Source organism: Aptenodytes forsteri, unplaced genomic scaffold, assembly GCF_000699145.1.
Source record: "Aptenodytes forsteri isolate BGI_AS27 unplaced genomic scaffold, ASM69914v1 Scaffold16, whole genome shotgun sequence".
NCBI lineage: Eukaryota > Metazoa > Chordata > Aves > Sphenisciformes > Spheniscidae > Aptenodytes > Aptenodytes forsteri.
The window spans coordinates 3,444,007-3,464,935 of record NW_008794753.1 but is presented as its reverse complement, the minus strand read 5'-3'; the positions used below and the strand labels follow the sequence as shown (position 1 = coordinate 3,464,935).

The following is a 20,929-nucleotide window of genomic DNA, read 5'->3' as shown; positions in this document are numbered from 1 at the left end:
CTCAACAATTAATGGAAGCATGTTGCCCTCTGTAGCCCTGCTCCCACTGTGGATGGAAAAGAACTTCGGCCTGCAGCAATAAGCCGTAGTATTTCACACCGTTCTGGCCTGCACTGGAATCAAAGGATGCAGCATGAGCTCCTTCAGGCGTCTTGGCTGATGTCATTCAGACATCCCTGCGTGCTGTTTCCATCCCTTTAAGGCTTGGGTTCTGCAGATCTTTAAGAGCTGCTGAAGCAATCCGAGTCCAGTTCTTAGCAGTAAATTGCAGGGGTGGTGTCTGGGTTTAAATGGGTAATTCTCTGTCCTCTTTCCCACTTGCCCAATGATATAAAGCAAAGGATGGGCAGATGAATATTTTTTACTTGATTTTGTACATGTAAGGAAGCTCACATGGCATTTTGGATGTTCTGTTTGAGGTGATTTCAGGACAAAGGTGAGAAGCCACTGGTGCTAGGAGAAGTCCCCCAAACAGGCCTCTCTCCATCCCTGTGCTGCCCACGGTAAAACCCAATTAACTTCTCTGTGTGAGCAGTAAGGAGACATGTGGTTAGCAAGGAGGAGGATGTTTTTTCCTAGCTAGCTTGAAGTGAGTCCGCTATTCATGTGTCCATCTCGTGTTGGCTTTCAGAAGGCAGCGCAGAACCTAAAACCCGTTGTTCCTATCAAGTTCTGCATCTCCAGCCGAACAGATACTGGCGTCCATGCACTCTGCAACTCTGCTCACCTTGACATCCAGAGGGCACCAGGGAAGCCAGCGTTTAGTGAGAAACAGCTTGTCTACAGTCTTAATTACCACCTGAAGCCTGAGCCAATCCGGTGAGTTGGTGGCGAGTCAAAATCTTTTATTTTGCCCTTGTTGGAGAAAAGAGGAAATGCAGCAATGATCTCCCATCTTCATCCACAAGATATATTTTCCCCTGTTATATGTGTTGGCAAACCACTCCCATGTACATGTGTATTTCTGCTACTACCAGACCCCTGGCACATTAAAGGTCAGTCTTGTTCCACCATTGTTGTTAGGAGATCATCTATGCTAGTACCACTAAAACAAGAGTAGTTGTGAGAGATTGGGGTCACCGTGTAAGTATTGAATCCACTGGGAGGACTCTAGTTTCACACGTGAGCCAGAACATTAGTATGTTAACTTTCAGTGCTGCTATATTCCCCGAACTCCCTAAATTTCTTTGTTTATTGAATTAGAACTTAGCAAAAACTTGGCTGCAGTATTGCCTCTCACCTGTATCGGTGCAAAAAGATAAAGAACAAGCAAACAAAATTGCTGTTAGTGTTAGCATAGTCTACGCCTCCCTTCCCACGTGATCAGCCTCTCTTCTTCCCTGCTAGACCAAAGCTACCGCTTGACATGGTTTATAGAAGTTACATCAAAAGCTCCAGTTTAATATTTTTGTAGCAAGACTTGATGTTTTACTCAATGGGATAGATAAAGTCCTTTTCATACTATACACAACTGTTAATGACTAGGGAGAGTTGCATATGGATGTAGTGAGGAACTTGATACAACAATCTACAGAGCAGAACAGCCATTTCTTCTCCCTATTTTCTTCTTTCTTCTTGTTAGAGTTATTACTTCTTGCAGAATTTCAGAGTGAGCTTATTCTGCGTGAGATCTAGGTCTAAATGCCCACCCCCAAAGGCAGAAAAACATGAGCATTAAACCAACAGTTTCTGTTAGGAATTTGCATCAATTACATAAGTAATTACTACGCCCTGTGAATTTTTGAAAAGTTGGATTGAATTTCATGTTCTTTGCTTCTCTTCCCAAGCTGTTGTGCAGTTTCTCTGTCAGCTGTCAAACAGTTTCTGTGTTCTTCCCCAGACATGGGTGCATTTTTATGGTTAAAGTGTAAATTGAATGAAACATTGGGGTTTTTAGACTAAAAGCCAAATCTGTGCTGTGTCATGGAATCAACATACCATTTGCCCGCAGCTGCTTTGCTGCACTCTATTCTTTCTTGTGTTACTTTGTCTTATTTGCATAAACTAAAACCTCTTTAAGGCACAGACTGTCTTTGTCTGTACAGCATTTGGCACAATGGGACTGGAATCTCTGTGCGGTACCCTACTGAAGAGTGTGTCAAAGCACTTCAGAGTGTTGTGCAAGAAGATGGGTAATTTATAGGAGGTATTTAGGTGAGCAAAAGAACTTTGATGCAAAATGCCAACTGGTAATTACTCAGAGGCCCAGGTTGCTCTGTTTCACGTTGCTGCAGCCTTTCTGATGTCTGGTGGCATGAACATAAAGGAAGATTATGGAGGCAAGTTCCCCATGCCAGAGCAAGAGCCCGGGACAAAAAAGCACATCCCTCCCCACCCCAATGAAGGGATTGTTGTAAGAATAGCAACATTACTATGAAGTACACTCCCCCTTCCCGCTTCACCCAGTCTGCTTTATTTTCTAATCTCTTCGTGAAACAGGGCCTGACCCAAATGCTGACATAGCAAGGCCTGGGATTTGAGGACTGACATCATACTTAAATCTGTTCTTGGTTTTGCAAGGAAGGATTCTAGTTCTCCGGGGCTTGGGGAACAGTGAATCCAGCTCTAAATGTGCAGGTGCTCAAATAGTTTGGGGTCTGAGGGAGGGCGAGATGAATGATGGTGTTACTTTTTTCCCAGGAGGTCTGTCATGCATGTTCCACATGCTGTATAAAGCGAAGAGTGAGTTAGTATGAGCTGGTTGAAGCTGCGGCATGCTCTGCAGAAGGTGTTGATCTGCAATTCAGTCAGCTGTTTTGACTTTCAAAGCATATTGCAAACATTCAAACCTTAAGCAAAGGAAGGAACCTGAGGAAAGCAATCCCAGGTGGCAGTCTCTTCTCTAGCTTTGACTACACTGGTGGGTGTTCAGTACCTCTAGAAACTAGGCCCCCAGGATCAGGCTCTCCAAGGTGTCTGCCACTGTTTTTAGAAGCAAGGAAGCAGATTGCCTGCCCCTGGTTGGTGATAGAGATAGGCAGCTAATCCACAGATGTGACTAGGGGGTGAGACATTCCAGCATGCCCTGGACACGCCAATGACACCTGCAGTGCTGGGCAGAGTCTAGCTAGGTTGCAGAAACTACATTTGCATTAACGTTGTGTGAAACACAGGTTAACCAGCTTGTTGTTCCAGCGCTAGCTTACCTGGAGTAATGTAAGTGCTGTGTTGTTTACCAGTCCCCGACACAACTTGCTCCAGACCTTATACTGACTCAGTGTGAATCACAGATGGACTGAAGGCGTCAGCTTCTGGTCCAGTGGCCATTCCCTAGACCACGTGCTGTGTCGGTGCAAGGAGCAGTATTGGGTGGAGGGACTCTGCCTCCAGAGTTCTGCTATGTCATGTCTAGTGGGCATATTAACTCCAGGGAACAAATGCAAACCTATGCTGATAGTCATGAGTGTGTGATTTGACATTTGCTGCTGTAACAAGGTGCGTTGTGACTGGGATCCCACCTATGTACCTTCTGTAGGCCTATGCCAAAGAAGTGTTTAGCGCCTGCAGTTCTCATGGCCTCAGGACTGGGTTTTGCAGTGTTTTCCTGCAGCGTTTCTGGAGTTGTATGTCAGTGATGCGCTGCATTTACTTAAATACAGTGGGACCTTTTATCTGCGGGCGCTCAACCCGGTCAGTGACTGGAGCAGAAGCTGCAGCAGCTGTCTCAGAGCCAGCTGCATTCTTTCACCTCGGAACAAGCACCAGGGGAGCCATCAGAGGGTGAAGGGGAAGAGGAAGTAAAATCCTTGGAATCTGAGCTCGGGCAAGAGGGCAGGAAGGCACTGTGAGAGCCTTATTACTAGAGGCACGTAGTTCCTGTTAGTGGCTGTTTATTTTGTTGTTTTAACTGACCTTTTTCCCTGGACGTTTACAGTTCCTTCGACAGCCCTTGGACAGTTTGGGAACAGCATAAGGCCACACCACTTTTCCCCTTTGATCCTCTGTCTTCTGACTGTCCATGTCAGCTTAGCTGTTGCTGCCCCTCCATGAGACCCTCTTGCGATGTCTTGGAGTGGGTGAGCTCAGCCTAAGGGCGGCGTGAGATGACTGTTATGCTGCTTGGGCTTGATATAAAGCGCGGCTGCCACAATGCATGACCGTCAGTCCCTAGAAATCCGTAAGGGAAATTTCTCTCCCCCCCCCCGCCTTATTTGCAAAAATGTGTTTTGGCAGTTTGCAGAGTTGGTTGAGTCTGTCTCTGAAAGTAAAGGTTTCACAGTGGGTACCTGAAAGAAAAGCAAATACTGATTTCACTGCTTTTACTACACAGCCCACGGACAGCCATCCAGTAACAAGTCAGATCATGCATCCCAAACCTGAGGTTGAATGATAATAGAGGATTGACAGTTTTACACTTACAAATCCAGTTCCTCCATTGGCCTCTTAAAGTAGCAGCCAGATTCCTCTGCAGTGACAAGCCAGAACACAAAGCAAATCTCTCTCTCAAGCTAGTTAAGTTGCATGTTTAACATCTGTGATTTACTGTCCCTTGACAGCTTTCACCTTCTTTGACATATGTGTAAAGAGTCTAATGCAGCTGCTGTGGGGTGGGGCTGGAGATGATTTCTTTTCAGACTGCTGTGTCAATGAAAAAAAAATAATTCTGAAATAGAATTTGCCTTATGTGGGGTTTTGGTTGTTATTTTTGCTCAGGCTGAAAACTAGGTCAGAATCTATACACCCTGGAAGTCAAACCCTTTCTGGATGTTCTAGCGGTAGCAGGGAACATAAAGTAGGTCATAGTTTTGATTTCCTTCCTTAAAAGATTAAGGCAGTTGTTTGGGAGTCAAAACTAGATGATTTTACATCCAGAGGGTACCACTGCAATCATCAGTCTGTTCTATGTGCCACCAGCCACTGAATCTCAGTCTCTCTCCCCTGAGTTTAGGCTTGTAACTTGTGAGTTTTATTGTCTAGCTTTAATGGAGTAAGTTGTCCTAGAGAACTAAAACTACTGTCGTGACCCTGCCACTTTCAATACTCGTAGTCACACGGATATGTAGTTATAGCTAGCTTTGTGATACCTTGACCGATCAGTCCAAGAGCAAACAGGATTTCTGCTGAAGAAAGTTTGAAGTTAGAGAGCATCTCCAAAAGGAGGCAGCAGTGGGATCTCACAGATGGGAAAAGTTTTTTGTCTCGCGCTAAGATCTGACAGGTACGTATCAGGAGGTGATACCATCTGATAGAATGCAGTACAGTCCTGATCAGTTAGGGAGTTTGAGTTTGTCGGGATGCAGTCAGCTCTACTTCTCCTTCCTCCCTTGGGCTGAACCTTTTAAAAATGGTTCAGCTGCTTTTCATTAAGGAGCTTGGTGACGGGCATGAGACTAAGCGTATTCAGCAACCATCCCCTCCCTCTGTAAATATTACTTTGCCAAGAGGAATTCTCTTCTAATGCTGAAGAGAAAACTCAGCACTTTCATGTGGTTGCAAGCAGGGGGTGATGGAGAGAGGGATCTTTGCGAGAACACATTATTGTCGATAGAGCTTGGAAGGGAAACAAGATTCCAAGCTGGCTGACTGTATCATCAGCAATAATAACCTTCTTTGTAGCGTGATGGGTCTCTTCTGTCAACTGATCTGTCTTTTAGATTTGCAAAGCATATTTGAAAGGATCTTGTCCACAAAGATCAGAGTGTATTTCATAGATGGGGTAACTTTAGGAGGACTTTGCTGTCACTTAAGTAGTGATGGTAATACTCATGCCTTCTATTCCTAGTTTCAATTTTGTAAGCACACAATAAAAGCTGTCTGGGTGACAAGACAGAGCTGGGATTCCTCCCACCTCCTGCAAATTGGTATTTTGTTTCTGTTGTCAGTGGACAGAGAAGGATGTACTTATGGAGGACATCTTTGTATCTAATACATTGCCTTTTCTAGTTAGATGTCTCTGGGCTTTTTTTCCTTCAACCTCCTGTGAAATTCAGGCTCTGTTGAAAAGCTAAAGAATGCTATGAGTCGTTATTTACCAGCAGTCTTTCAAAAAATGGGATCTTAACAAGGCCCGAAATGTAGCATGTTTGAAGAGCTGCTGGAATAAAGGCTGGGAAGACATTCCTAGCTAGAAAGAGCCTATGGCAGCAGTTGCATTTGCTAGGAGAGGCAGGAAAGGATGCCTGCGCTGAAGAGTCATGTGAGCATAAATAGGCTTTTCTGAAAGAGTCACTCTATCAGAGGGAGTAAAAGGATGGTTATTTAATAAAAATCACATAAGTGTTAACAAGAGAAGCTCAAGATAGATGAAATGCTTCTGGAGGCATGTAGACAGAGGAAAATAAATGTAATAGTTATTATTGTGTTTAGAAGAGGCTGGAAGTCCTAGGTTCAAACTCCATTGCAGGCCTGGAGAATGTAGTTTGCATTTCTACTGAGAGTTTATAGCAGTGGAGCAATCTCCTGGGCTTGTTATTGCAAATCTTTGTGGAGGCCTGTGGCTCAGCTTTAATTTCTTCTTCTGTGGTCTGAGCCTTTGCAGTCAAGGGATGTGAGCCAGAGGCACTTGAGCTGTCAAAAATCTCTGAAGCACCAACCTTTTTAAAGTAAATAAATAGGTTTGTCTATTACTTGGTCCCAGATGGTATCGTGGTTTTTTTGGCTGCCCTGGGTCCCTTCTCCTCACTATGCCAAACTCCGAAGACAAAGGCACATGCCAGGAGAAAAACTACCTTCTAAGGAGAAGTATCCTCTAAAGTAACACCTGCAGAGAGATTATGCCTGTGTAATAGTGACTGCTTGCTGCGTGCTCCCTGCAGTACGGTGAGTAGCCAGTGCTCTGGGATAAGGGAAAGTCAGATCCAGTGAAAACTGCTGCTGATGTGTTCAAATAAATAACAGCACTTTGGGGGAGGTGCAGAAACACAGGGACGCTCTGTTTTCTCCCTTGCCAGACAGAAGGATGTTTTCCCCTCTGGCAGCCTTTGTACCTGCCCTTCTGGCTACCAAGCTGTCTGTCTGATGGTAATGGTGGCACTGGCTTAGAGAAACAAGGCAATTTCTCCCTGTTGCTTATAGAAGACAACAGGGGAGTTCAGCTGCCTAGAAAGCTGCTGCTTGAGTTAACTGCCCAGAGTCAGGGGAGGACGAGTAGACGTGAACATTCCCAACAGCCATTTTCTGCACACGTGAAATGCGAGGGTTCCCAGGAGGTCTCCTGCGTGCAGCATTCTGCTGTTTTCAGAGAGACTCAGTCTAGGCGATGGTGGGATGCACCTTGATTTTCATTGCTGCAGCAAAGTCCTGTTTGTCTTGGAGGTTGTGGGGGGAGGTGGGAGGGAAGTGACCTAGTTTCAACTGTCTCCATCTGCTACAATGAGCTGTGTAGCCGCCTTTGAGAGGGAGCACAGTGGTGTCTGTTGTTGGGGGAGTCCTCCCACTCATGTTTGGGACCATGGTTCTGCAAAAGCAGAAGGGCACAGTGTTCATAAGGTGTGCTCCTCAGCTGGAGATGGAGGGAGTCAGCTTGCTTTGGGAAGTTCCTGCCTCTCACCTTAAGCATGGCTAGGAACACGTGCCCTCAGCCAGATGCAGTACAATTTGATGGGCTGGGTGAGGTATTTGGTTTCACTATGCAACAAAGAACACATGCCATCAGTTGCCATTTGTCAGCTGAAGGACTGATTGGTCTTAGCCTCTTGTGACGGTGTGAGCATCCCCAAAACTTGTTGATAGATGACCCAAAGTCAGCTTCACTGTGTATTTGATGACAGGGGTGATGCCAAGGCTCTTCTGCCGCCTTCTAGGTGCCTGTGGCAGCCTACAGGTGCAAATCCTTGGTCACTGGTTAGTCACTGGCTGTCAGGAGAGAGTGATATTTAATTAATTGTAAGTGCAGTTTCTCAACCCATTGCATGTTTCAGTTCCCATCTATGTGGTGACCCGGCAAAAGCTTTTGAATTAGTATATGAAATTTCTCTCCATCTCACTCATTCTCTTCTGTCCTAACAGCATTTTGAATGCCTATCGAGTGACCAATAGCTTCCATGCACGCTTCTCTGCACTGTCAAGAACCTACATTTATCGGCTGTTGATGGGCTGTACTCATTATTCTGAAATACCGGTGTTCGAAAGGGATCTCTGCTGGGCTCCCACGGGAGGGTAAGTGTGTTCCATTGAACCTCCCTGGGGAGCTACCTCCTCAACGCTCTGGAGAGGCTTGGCTTTTGGGGGAAGTGGGGAGGGGGTAATTTCCACATGTGAGACCAGATTCCCTGTTCGTATTGACAAGATTTCCCTGTTGAAATCAGTGCAACTGCACTGAGTTATGTTCACTGAGACTTACAGCTTTTTTTAATTGTACTGTGCGTTGTACCTGTGATAAACATGTTTAGCACTGCTGAAATACTCAGTGACTCCGGGTAAAGTCCATCAACAACTTTGTGTGTCCCTCCCCATGGAAGTGATGAGCATTTCCTCAGATGACCTTGCCAATTCATACAGCAAACCCATTTGGACAGCTGGCTGAAGGAACAGTGCTCTGATATGATGCAGACAGGCAGAAATGCATTGTATGGCAGATCTCAGTTTTAGGTGTGACCGTACAGGCAGTCAAGAATGAAGGCTGAGAATTCTTTTTTTTTTTCTTTTTCTCCCCTAGTCCTATTTCTGGTAGCGACTGCATGTAAATCTGCTCTCATTCCCTGTCTCAGAGCTTGTGTGTTTGAATAGTGAGAGCCAATGACTCCGAGCAACCCTACAATAACAAACCTAGCTCAGTATCTAGCTCAGTATGCGCTTGGGTTCTTGGAGTAGCCACTGAGTCATAACAAATCAGTGCTTGTATATGCAAGGGAAGAAAAACAAACTCAGTGCCATTTAAAAAAAAAAAATACTTGGGACATGATAAACAGTGAGTGAGGAAAAAAACAAACAAAACCCAGAAGATAATTTGTAATTGTCCTTTAGTTTACATTGTACTGAGATAAACATACATTGAAGAAAACTGGAGTTTTCCACAACATTATAGAAAAACAGGTTTGTAGCCAGTTGTGGTAATTTCATCATCACTATTGGAATAACAATTGTGGGTAATGGAAAAAAAAAATGTAATCTCAACTGTCCGAGCAGAGGAGTGAAGATGACATTGTCCTAAAATTAAATTGCTGACTTTCTTTTCTGTGGGCTGTGGAAGGGAAAATTAAATATCAAATTGCAAAATTAGATGTTATGTGCACAACGTGCCTTAATCTTGGGCTTTATGAAATAGCATTTAATTTAGTCCAGACACTGCAGTTAATTTTCTCAAATGGCAATACCACAAAAAGGATAGGGTGAGCATATTAGAAATTCTGAATGGGAGGTGTCTTACTAAAAGGTGGGATATTTGGACTGCTAGTAGTGGAGAAGCTGATAGTGTGTGCACTACTGAGCACATCTGGTGTATAAAACACATAACATACATTAAACTCCTGTAGGCGTCTGAATTGCCAACTAGGTGTCATCAGCGCTTCTCAGTGTGACCAGGGTTCTGTAAGTGCTAGTCATTTTTCTTGAACACAGTGGAAAAATTTCATTATGTTGGAAAATCTCATCTTGATATTTTTTTTTTTTTTTGGTTGGTTTCTTCAGAAACATTTTGACTTCTGTTAAGATCTGAAGTACTGAAGCCATAGATCACACATACTTGCGCAGGCTTTTCTTAGGAGAAATTTACAAAAATAGAATAAAAATAAGCATCTGTTCAGCAAATATATCAGTAAATCTGTCTAAATCCGTCTAAATTCCTTTGCTTGAGACTAGTTTGAACAGACCTAGATACTTTAAATGAAGACATCTGAATGACACTTGACATTCTGAGTTTTACCCTCGGCCCTTTCTTCTGCATCTCCACCTTGGGTTTACACTGGATTCATCTCTGCCAGTTTTCTCGCTCATTCCATTTCTGTTACTTCCTAATATCATCTTTTGGCTGTTGCAAATCTAAGGTTTAGAAAACCATCACAGTGTTTGATATTTTCTTACCTGGCAACATCTTTTTCAGTTTGTAACATCCAGATACTGCAAAGGATTTTGGCTCTCTTGCCCTACGCTCTAGCCAGTGATTTGAATAGAATTATTTGAATTGAATTGTTATAAGAAGCACAGCAGGATAAAGGTTTGTGTAAAAGCATGTGCCTGCCAACCCCTCATCTAGCCTGGGGTTTTGGATACCTTCAGAACTCAGGTCACTTGGCATCTTGGTTTGTGGTTTGGGCCATTACGAGACAAACTCCATCTTGCAAAATGTGTTTCCGCAATGCTACAATGTTCAGTCTGTGTGCCAGGTTTCAGCTTCTCATCAATTGATTGGACTTTGACCCACCTAACATACTTGGTCCCACCTGATGCTCCTTTCCTTTTGCTCTGCACGTTTAATTTCAGCTACCTGAACGTGCCTGCCATGCAGGATGCAGCACAGTTCCTGCTGGGAACCCATGACTTCAGCACCTTTCGCTCACTTAACTCCGAAACCCCTTTTCAGTCTCCAGTCAGAACCATCCTCCAGGCAGACATCCGACCCTCTTCTGGCTTCCTGTCCCAGCATTATGAACACAGGTGAGAGCCTAGATACCCAGCTGAGGAGCTGCTCTGGTCAGCTAGCGCTTGCTTTGTCTGAAAAGCTGCTTTCCAGCACTGCTTTGAGAACTGACCTCCTGTTTGCTGTGCGTTGCCCTCGCAGTCCTGTGATGGTGTCAGCAGGGTTCTGCCTAGTGACAGCTTGGAAAGGACATTTCTTTCCCTCTCCTCCCCAATGTCTTCAGGGAGAAAGATGAGCAGGAATGAGGGCGGGGAAACTGGTGCAGTTGTTTGTGCGTTAAAAGGCAGGATGTTATAAACTGGTGTGTGGAATCTAGCACGGAGCGATTCTGATGAGGTGCTTCCAGCATTTACACTCATTTTGGTTGCTAAAGACCAGCTCTGCCAGGGGATGGGATTTCCCCCCGCCCCTCACTGCTGTCCTAAGGCTGCAAATAGAAGGAAAAAACCTCACCCAACACCTAGGTCACTGCTGTAGCTATGCAGATCTGCTCGGTTCACACCAGTAATTCCCTCTGTCTTCCCAGGGGATGTTGATGAAGGAAAGTCCAATATTCCTCAGTCATTACCTAAACAAAAGATTGTTGAGTGTCAGGTTCTTTCAGGACCAGGTCTTGCAAGTATTGAAATTAAGTGGCTGGATGTATTTGCTCTCTAGCAGAAACTAAAGTTTTTTTTCCCCGAAAGATCATGGGTATTTATCATCTGAACGTGGCTTTTGCTTTCATGCTGGCTTCTTTCACAGATAACGTGGCTGTTGTGTTTCAGCTTGAAAGCAAACCTTGCTGTTGTCTGTCTCCAAACCACATTTTTCTGCTTTCCAATTAGGAGAAAACCCTTTTCTTTGTAGTTTTCCCCAACGACCCTCCATTAGATTTGAATACCTCCTGAGCTGTCTGTAACAGTAAGTGCGGTGCTCCAAGCTTTGGAGCCTCACTGCAGTTTGCAGATAGCCCACTGTTTCTTTCCCCATGTCTTAGAACGGCGTATCTTGCCAGCAGTAGTGTAAGACAAAAACTGAAAGGGAGCTGCAAAAACAGAGAGAGGTCTGTATGCCCTGAGTAACCCTGGTCTTTCAGTTCCTCCCAGTTCCTCCCATCTTCTCTGATTCCTGCTTTTCCTGCTCAGTGTTGGTGCCTGTCAATACGCAGCCATGTTATAAAGAGCCACCCAGTTGGGTATGGCACTTTCGCCGCTACTCTCTGCTGTATAAGCGCAAGGACATGGGCAGTTAGTGCCGGATGAAACGCTTGTTTCCCGCATTCTTGCAGGTAAGAAACACTGTCCCTATGGGAAAAGGAAGGCTGGAGAGGAAAATGGGTGCTGTCATGTGGCTGCTGTTTGTTATTGGGTTGCCATTGCTGAATGGAGAGCTTGGCCTCCCTCTGTCAAGTGTGGTTATGCTTAGGGACACAAGTAACAGTGAAATGCTTCATCCACAAGATTATCTTGTCCTTTATGATGAGAAGCATTGTAAGTGGCAGAGACCCGAGCTAACCTGAAAATAACCGTTAACAGTCTTGTCTGGATCACCTGTGAGTGCATATGGGCCAGGTTACCTTCCACATCCAGACCTGCTATTGTCAGCTGGCCGACCTCTGAGAACTAATATGGATCAGCTCTTTTTTGTGTCTTCGATTTTAATTTAAAAAAGGGATTTGCTATTTCTTGCATAACTTGCTGCATAAACCCATCCCACATGAGGCCAAAAACAGCTCACGGAAGAGAGAGTAAACCTAAAAACTGGATCAAAAGCATTGAGCTAGTTGCTGATGGAATATTTTTGCTTTTGGTGACACATGCATCCAAACTTGTGTTTTATAGCAAGTAATTTTTATAATGTGTCGATATTAATTGATTTAATGAACGTGTAGCCTGAAGGGGATGGCTTTGAGAAGCCTAGTTTCAATGCATTTAAATGGCATTTAATTCTCTTAGAATACTTGGTTAGTAATAACCACAACCATGAGTTTTCTGATCTAGAGAAAAAAGCTGTGGGGTTTGGGTCTTTGTGACAGGCTAGGTGTTGTTTGGGGGTTTTTTGTTTGTTTGTTCGGGTTTTTTTAATTACAGTGTCCTAGTTACTTTTAATCTGTAAAACTCTCCCTGTGGGAACAGTTGCAGCCATGGAGCTTGGTGTGTGTTTGCCCATTCTGCAAATAAGACGGCAAATATGCCTGAAGTGCATGTGTACTTCTTCACTGCAGTAGCAGAATGAACTGTTCCTGCAATGCAAGGGCTGGGATAGCAGTAAAAGCTTATAAATAGATATTTTCTTTTTAATTTTTTTTTTTTAGCCTAATCTAAGGGGGTTTATTTTCTGTTTCAGAGGGAGGAATCAGTAGAATGATAAACCATGGTCTCTTAGTCAAATAATGCAGCTTTTGTTTCTCATTCTTTCTTTCCTTTCTGAACTTAAACCAATCTTCTGAATTGACCACTTGTCTGTTTAAAAGGCTAACTGTTAAAATGATTCCTTCCATCAAACTCAGTTGCTCAGCAACAGTGGAAGTGGAGTTAGTGTCCCATCCATACAGAATGCTTTTGAATGCTAAGGATGTGTTCAGAGACTTAGCCCCATCACTTATTCCTGGGGAGTGATTGCTCTGTCACCTGTTTTCTAGCTGAATATGTATTATTCATTGCAAGGTGCTGGCTTCTGCTGCCAAATGGAAAAAGACAGCTGGATTTTTTGCTGGTAAGCAAAATTATCTGTGAGATTGACAAGAAAACAAAGTTTCCCTCTTAAAAAAAAAAAAAGTCTTGTTCTCTTTCAAAGTCTACAAGGTGTTTTTCCTAGGTATCTTGACCCATCTTTTGTAGCTTAATATATCTTGTCAAGACAACCAAGACAGGAGAATCCTGGCTAAAGAAGGTGCATGCAGTTTGGTGAGAGGGGGGTTTGTCCCTATTTGAAAAAATTGTCTCTTGTGCTTTGCTAAAGAGCTGAGCTGAATTATGACCTCGATGTGCTGGGTATTTGCACACGTGTGTAGCAATGCACATGTCTGTATGCCACGCGCATCAAGCTGGGGGGAGAGCAGACCGTACGTAAGTGATAGAAACATTGTCATTTCCTGACATAAAGAGGAATCCGGGGGCAGGAGCCGCCTTTGCATACGCCAACATACACGACAGGGAGGGCTAAAAGCAGTAACTTATCTGTAAATCCAGTGAGGAAACAGCTTGTGCTGCTCCCTACAATGACTGTTTCACAGTTGCTCTTCCTGCTAGCCCTGCCCTGATGCCCCGTGCGGGCCTGTGAATCGCGCTGTCCCTGCTTTTCACCTTTCTTCTACGGCTCGCGAGAGCCGTCGCCTCTCCCAGGGAATGGGCAGCCCCTTTCTCGATGCTCAGGTGTTTCCAGCAAACCCAGCCCATCCACCTGAACCCTCCAGACAAGTATGCTGCAGCTGTGCTTCTCTCACAGCTGATTCACATCTCCATAGCCCTTTGATACCCAGTTACTGGGCTCATTGCAAGGGAGGAGAGGAGAGGAGAGGGTTTGCATGTAAGTACCTGCTTTTCTGGATTGTGCAAGGTAAGCTTTGTCTCTTTTTGCTGTAGGAATGCTATGGGATATAAGGAGTGCTTAAACTGTTAGTGAGTTTGTTTATTTTTTATTGTTATTTTATTGTTACTTTTATCAAAGTGACTTCTAGGATTGCTTGGTAGCATGGAAGTTTAGGGATGCAGGTACTGAAGTGAAAACCTGCTCACTTTTGTGCTCTGTTGACGTATCTGATGTATGATACACCTGTGTGTGTATGTTTTTATATATATCTAATGTGCATATCAGATTTTTTTTTATTTGTAGGAAGGAAATGTGCAGACAGGTTCTTCCCTGCAGGACTGTTCCTGCAAACGGGTTTGCCTTGGGTTTTAGTGTTAGAGCTGGCACTGGACCACAAAAATATTTAGAAAGCAACTTGTAAAGATTTAGCAGAGAATGCAAGTGTCAGTGAAGTACTGGAATAGTTAGCCTCAGTAGAGTTCTTGTAAGGAATATTGGTTACTACTATAAAACTTTCTGGAAAATGGTATCTATATGAGCAGACAGATTTGGTGAGGGGAAAGGATGTCTTTTTGCGTAGTAGCATCCATCCATCCCCAAATGTTCATCTGCCCGTTTCCTGCTCTGCTCGCTCTTGGCCTGGAGTGAGTGCTTCCTTGTCTGCCGCTGCCTGTGTTCTGACGCTGCAGCTGGATTCCTCAGGCATGTCTGTGTCCTGACTTGCTTGTCCTGGCCTTTCCAGTAGCACGTGGATGTCGCAGTAGGCATTGCTGAGTGTTGAAATTCATTCTGCAAAGCCTGTAAGGACCACGTGACTCTCTCAAGCCAGCTCTGAATGAAATGGTAGAGTTGCTTTGCTATGGTTGGTTGTTTCTTCCTTTCTCCAGGAGGCATCAGACTGCATTCCTCAGATCAGTAGTACCTTAGCAGACTGCTAAGTTGCACCTTCTTTTATGTTGCCCTTTCCCTTTTATTTGAATGCTTATATACTTAGGTGTAAGGCAGTAGGAAGATGAAGCCCCGTAAAACCAGGTACATACAAAACAGGCAGGAATTGTTTCACCCCAGAAAATGGCTGCATCTGAGTAGCAAATGAGCAGTCTGGTGTTTGAAAGCTCATGGTGCTGTTTCAGGTTAATTGGGGGCTGCACAGCTTCTTATTTGTTCTACTTGCATTCACCTGTGATTTATACTTCTCTTGTGGGTAGAAGAGCCATTTGAAATGTGATTTTAAATGCTTTTTTTGTTCCTTTCTTTAGGGGACTGGAGTTTTGGGAGTTGAAGTTCAGAAGCAGATCATTTGTTTACCGACAGGTACTGTTTGGTGCTGTATTCGGGACACACTTTACCTCCAAGAACCAAAGTGCCGCTATCACTATAACTATTGATCAGTTTAGCAATGTTGCATCCCTGTGTAGTACCATCTCTGTTGCAGAGCTGGTGTTACAGCTGCGTGACACACACAGGGACCTAGCATCAGAGAGGTGAGGTTCTGTATTCTTTGTTTGATCCGGTAGAACCAGAATCTCTTAAGTTTGTGTCTAAAATGAATGTCCAAAGTCACAGAATCATGTGGGAGGATGGAAAGTTCTGTTTTCTGCAATCTTTGTCCTTGCAGTCTGCGTGGTAAAAACCAACAGACATATGTTCTTGCTCTGCTGAATGGCACTGGGCCCAGCAAAGACTGCCTGGAATTTTACTTTGGCTTTGGAGCATGAAGTAATTCTCAGTGTTGCACAAAGGAGAGATGGGAAGACCTGATTCAGCTATGCAGGCATGACTGCAGGATCTTTCCCTCTGCCATGCTGTCTAGCCTCCACTGGGTTTTCTTTGAAATAACTCCAGTGGGGTTTTTGCTGCTATCCTCAGGGGAGACAGCTCTCTCCGCAACTTAATGGATCACCTCATTAGGAAAGAGTTGGCTGTTCTCAGCCTGCCTATCCTGGCCATGGTCACACTCTGGAGACAGAGAATAGGCAAGAGAGGGCTTGTTTTTTGGAGGAGAGAGGGGGTGTTTTGTGGGAACAGCAAGCAGCTATTTTTTATTCTGTTTTGACAAACCAAATTTGTTTTTATCCTGTGCCAAGTAATGCTCTGTAAGCTCTCTGACAGCGGGTGTCTGGATGTGAGCAAGGGAAGAACAACATGCTTGAGAAGGGCTTGATATACAGCAGGGATTTGCTTCATCAGAGGCTCTTGTGACAAGGCGAAAATGCTGGTAACCCATTTAGTGCATTAGAACGGAAACGCTACTTAATGACGTTGTGCAGAGAGAACAGTGGCCCATAATACTCAGCTCAGCCCAGTGTCCTCTGAGCCTTGTTTGCGGGAGCTGCCTTACAGCGAGCTGGCAGGCTGTAGTGAAGCAGGAACAGGCTGTACACGCTGAACTTGCGCTCTTCTACCTGAGCATATGCTTCTGCCCTCCATCATAAAGAGCAGACTAGACTAGGTGGACCTCATATCTCACCTCATATAGCTGCTATGATAGGTATCGACATCTCAATGTTTTTATTAGAGAAAAGGGTTAAACAGCCCCAGAAACTGTATGTATATATTTTGCTGAATAGCGTGCAGAAGGGGGGAGACACCAAGCACATGGCTATTTCCGATGCATGCCATTAGGCTGCATTTACACTAGCTAACTCCAAGTGTGGAGACATCAAAGCTAAAGCCACAGCATACAATGACCTCTAGTGAGGGATGGATAAAATAACATATGTCAAGGATCTCTGCTTCTTCTCTGTGCCATCTGCTCAAAGGCAGGCTCTTGGCACTCCACAGTGCAGTTTAAGATCAGAGCACATAGGGAGAGACAGTGCTTGCCTTTGGATAAATATAGCTTGACTTGTTGGACCTTTCTCCTTAACGGTGATAAACATGATCAGGTTGCTTAGTGGACTTTGGTTTATTCTTTTGTAAATGTTAATGGATCAGAAACTTAGACCAATGCTTCATTACAGCACTACATTTAAGTTTTTGGAGAGCTTGGTATGCTTTGAAAGGTCATGAATAGAATGAATGTTTATTTAGGCCAAATGACTGATCATGCCTGCGCAGGTGGGGATGTGTTCTGGCAGCAGCCTGAGAAGGTGAATCAGGCAGGACAGCGTCTGCTTGACCAGTTTCCCCCATGTGGGCTGGTACTGCTGTTGCCTGTAAAATTTGAGACTGGAGGACAGTTTGTCCAGTGTGGACAGAGAAAAGTGACTAGGAAATGGTGACAGTGCGGTGGCTCGGGATCAGCCCGTGGCAAGGGCTGAGTTTCAGTGTGGCTCCTCTGCCAAATAAGACTCGGGCCCAGAAAATCTGTGGCACGTTCCCTTAGGCCGTGTGAGCTCTCCTGTGAAAATGAGTAGGGGCAAGCCCAAGCAAAGTGCTGGCAGCTTCTGGGAGGGGGTTCAGCCCTTGCCTAGCTGGACACCGCCAGGCTGGTTAAGTTCATTGCATTGTGCTGTTTCTTTCCCCTCAGACAGGCATTTCTCATGATGGGACTGTTCATACAAGCTGTTCGCTCCAGTGGCGCTGGGACAGGGCCTAGCTTTCCTTGAGCTTTATCGTGCTGTTTCTTTCCCCTCAGACAGGCATTTCTCATGACGGGACTGTTCACTCCAGTGGTGCTGGGACAGGGCCTAGCTTTCCTTAAGCTTTATCTCTTGCTGAACAAAAGCCTGAAAAGGACCGTCCTTCTCTGTCTTTATCCTTTGTTTCCCCAGGGAAACAGATGTTTCCCTGAACCATCCCCAGATGTTTCTTGCACAAGCTTTATTGATGCCCATGGGAAGTAGGTAATTGCCTGTATACTTGTCTCCGGATAACCAAAGTCTCTCTAGGAGTGCCTTGCTGAGAGTACTTCTGGCACAAGTTGAGGGGCTTTACTTGTCAGTTACTCCTCGACAGCAGCTTCGTGAGGCTGCCTTGACATAAGAAGTACCAGGAAGATTAGCGGTCAGTGCTCTGCCTTCAGAAGGATGCCTTCAGCTTGTGAAAGGGGTGGAGAGAAATGTAGCCACCACGCAGGGATGCAATAGCTGGCTGGTCGTAGGGAACTAGCGTTTGGTGTGCAGGTGGCATTGGCAGATACAAGTCTTGGCCCTCCTGGAAGAGCACGTAGGGGATATAGAAGGAAAGGGTGTTCTTTAGCCAAGAGGATGCTGAAGTGTGAGGGGTGTTTACGCGGGAGGTGAGCACTGTGGTGTGAAATTTGTGCTAACCCACTAGGTCTGGAATTGCTGAGTGTGGAGGGAGGGAAGGTAAGTTGTGACATGCAGAGTTGTTTGAAATACCAGTTTGCTGCACTGGGGGGATGTTGTCTTGTGGGCTGTCCTACTTGGGTTTTTTTTCCTCTTTTGGCTTTCTGAGAGAGAAGCAAGCCCCTGCATAGTCCCCCATCTGGAAACAGTGCTGCTTGCTTATTAAGAACCACCTGTGAGCTCAGCTTTCCCAGCGAGCATGTGAGCTTCCTGCCACAGACGGATGTGTGGGTGCTGCTGTTGTTTCTGAAACAGAAACCATCCTCTGCTCAGCTTTCTTCCCACATGTGATGAAAACAAGCCTTGCTCCAAGGCAGTACTGTGTAGCTGGAGATCACTGTGTTACAGGTTCTCATCTCATTCTTACTAAGGTCTTTAGTTGTAGGGAGAGAAGAGTTAAAGGAAGCAAGGTAATTTTGCTAGTTCTTTTCCCTTCCCTACCACCAGCTTTGGTCACTAGAAGATCCTGTGCCTCTGCACGTTGCAGACAAGCTTAGCTGCTGCATGTTGTCGTGTCACCCCAATCGGTGCAGAACCTAGGCAGCCCATGCAATCCCTGCTAGAAGTGGAAAGAACACCGTTCCTCCACAGGCTGTGGGGTGACTGTGACTGCTGGGGTGTGCTCGGGGACTAAGGGAGCATGATCTTTCCGAAGAAATAAAGTGAGCACTGGAAATGCTCCCTGGAGGTATGTGATACCAAAGGCGTACAAGGGGCAGCCAGGACTGGCTTGAACCCTGATGGGTGAGGCTGGGGCATGGCTTGGCATACTTCAGTGGCACCTAAAACAAGGGTCGAAGCATTCTTTATGTGGGGAGATGCTTGCTTCTTTCTTAACACCCAGCTGGACTAGGAGCAAAGTGCCTGGCACTGGGAACAACTGACAGTACTAGGAATAGTAGAGGAACACGAGAAATTAGGCTTTCTGGGAACTATGGGTTTAATAATAACGATGTACGTGTAATAGTAACGGGAACTATGGGTTTAATAATAACGATGTACCTATATTCAGGAGCAGGCTCATATTAAGAAATCATGGTGATATCATTCTTTCCTGAGTGACAGGCACTGAACTCTCTGATTAGGTTTCTAGCTCGACTTGCCATCAGTAGTAACTGTGGGCTGTTACACAGCACAGTACTGCTGAGAGCACGAGGGCGGGACTCTGGACAGTTTCCCCTAATATCTGTAAGTTTAACAAGGGCAGCTCCTAAGCCGTGTTCTCTGTTTTTCCAGGTCCGAAGAATGGTTGGGGCTCTAGTTGCAGTTGGCCAGGGAAAGTTAACACCTCATCATATAAAGGAGTTACTGGAGATAAAAGATTCACGGGCTTTTCCATCAAATGCCATGGCTCCGCCATCTGGACTCTTTCTAAAATCAGTGGAATATAATGAAGCAGGTAGGTGAATGCAGGGGATGGCATTCTTTTTGCAGGAGTTAGATCTAATACTGAAGGGAGCAGTAACACCCACGGTCTTCCTTTATGTGCCATCTGACCTATGGCTCACAGCTTTGTTCAGTGACACCCACATCCCAGTGGGTGCCCCGGACTGTAGAGGTGTTTACAGCAGTTGCTATGGAAAAATCGTGTTTTTTTTCCTGGTAGATTTCCTCCTCTTACTTGCAGAGTAGTAAAAGAGAAGTTGTGTTGACAATGACTTTGAGATCTCACATGAATGATATTTTCAGTTCTCATAAACTCTTGTTCTGTCCCTGACCATGTATAAAGACCAAACCGTCTGTGGTATCTAGGTGCCTACAGACCCGTTTCTGTTCACTCGCTTCTCCCTTGGTATTTTTGAGAGGGTTGTACAGACTGGGGGACAGAGAACAGATCATCCTTTTGCTTATATGGTGGCTCTCTTAATTTAACAGCATCTGGTCTGAGCTATTTAAGTTTTGTAGCTTAAAAAAAAAAAGGTGGGGGGGCAAATTTGCAGAAGATAGCAAATGGATGTCATGGAAGTTTGACATCCCTGCTAAGGATAGCAGGTATTTAAAACTGCAAGGATTAATCTGTCTCTGATTAATCCAGTGCCCGTGAAATGTGGATAGAAAGGACTTTCCACCACACTGCAGACCACCTCCAGGCTGCCTTGTCTCAGCCAGACCGCAGACCTGCTACAGGTGGGCTTAGAGCATGCTCTCTCCTGCAGCAGCAGCGCGCACACTGGGGCTTAAAGAAGACAGAAGGGAAAGGGAAGCAACAAAGAGCAGTGCGAGGAGCTTGAATGTAGTTCTGAGCACTTGGCCTGGCCTTGAAAAGGCAGCTGCTGCTTGCTGGTTTTGGCCCTCTCGGATGGTGCTTTTCCTAATAGTGCTGGGTGTGGAGCTGTCTGTGCCAATGGGGAGGGAGCCCCCATGGGAAAAGAAGACCACAGATTTTAAGTGCTTTCAGGTGGTTTCAGTGCCATCTTTTTCCCTAAATCAATGTTTTCTCTTTTTCCTCTCAGATTTGGACACTACAATTGCCCCAGGAGAATAGCAGCTCTATGAGATACAGCCACGTCTGAAAGGACTGTTGTTGTGGATGTGTGATGGAGGTTTGCCAAGCGCTCTCTACACAATACACGGTCTTGTCTCAATAAAAATCATAGACTGTGACTGTAGGCATCTTCCTATCATTTGTTCTTGCCCTCCGAGACTG

At 45.1% G+C, this 20,929-nt stretch overlaps 1 protein-coding gene across 3 annotated transcripts in view; it reads left to right on the top strand.

Moving 5' to 3' along the window:
* Nucleotides 1–20,887, top strand: part of PUSL1 (pseudouridylate synthase-like 1) — a 28,875-nt gene extending 7,988 nt beyond the window's left edge. The window contains exons 3-9 of one of the 3 annotated variants that reach the window (XM_009274182.2): nt 635–819; nt 7,948–8,097; nt 10,360–10,533; nt 13,165–13,213; nt 15,289–15,343; nt 19,519–19,681; nt 20,736–20,887. In XM_009274182.2, coding sequence (XP_009272457.1) covers nt 635–819; nt 7,948–8,097; nt 10,360–10,533; nt 13,165–13,213; nt 15,289–15,343; nt 19,519–19,673 — 768 coding nt within the window. In that variant the 3' untranslated portion in view covers nt 19,674–19,681; nt 20,736–20,887. Of the gene's footprint in view, nt 1–631; nt 820–7,947; nt 8,098–10,359; nt 10,534–13,164; nt 13,214–15,288; nt 15,344–19,518; nt 19,682–20,735 lie in introns of all 3 variants that reach the window. The other 2 variants (XM_009274180.2, XM_009274183.2) reach the window with 2 other exon arrangements.
* Nucleotides 20,888–20,929: the final 42 nt, after the last annotated feature.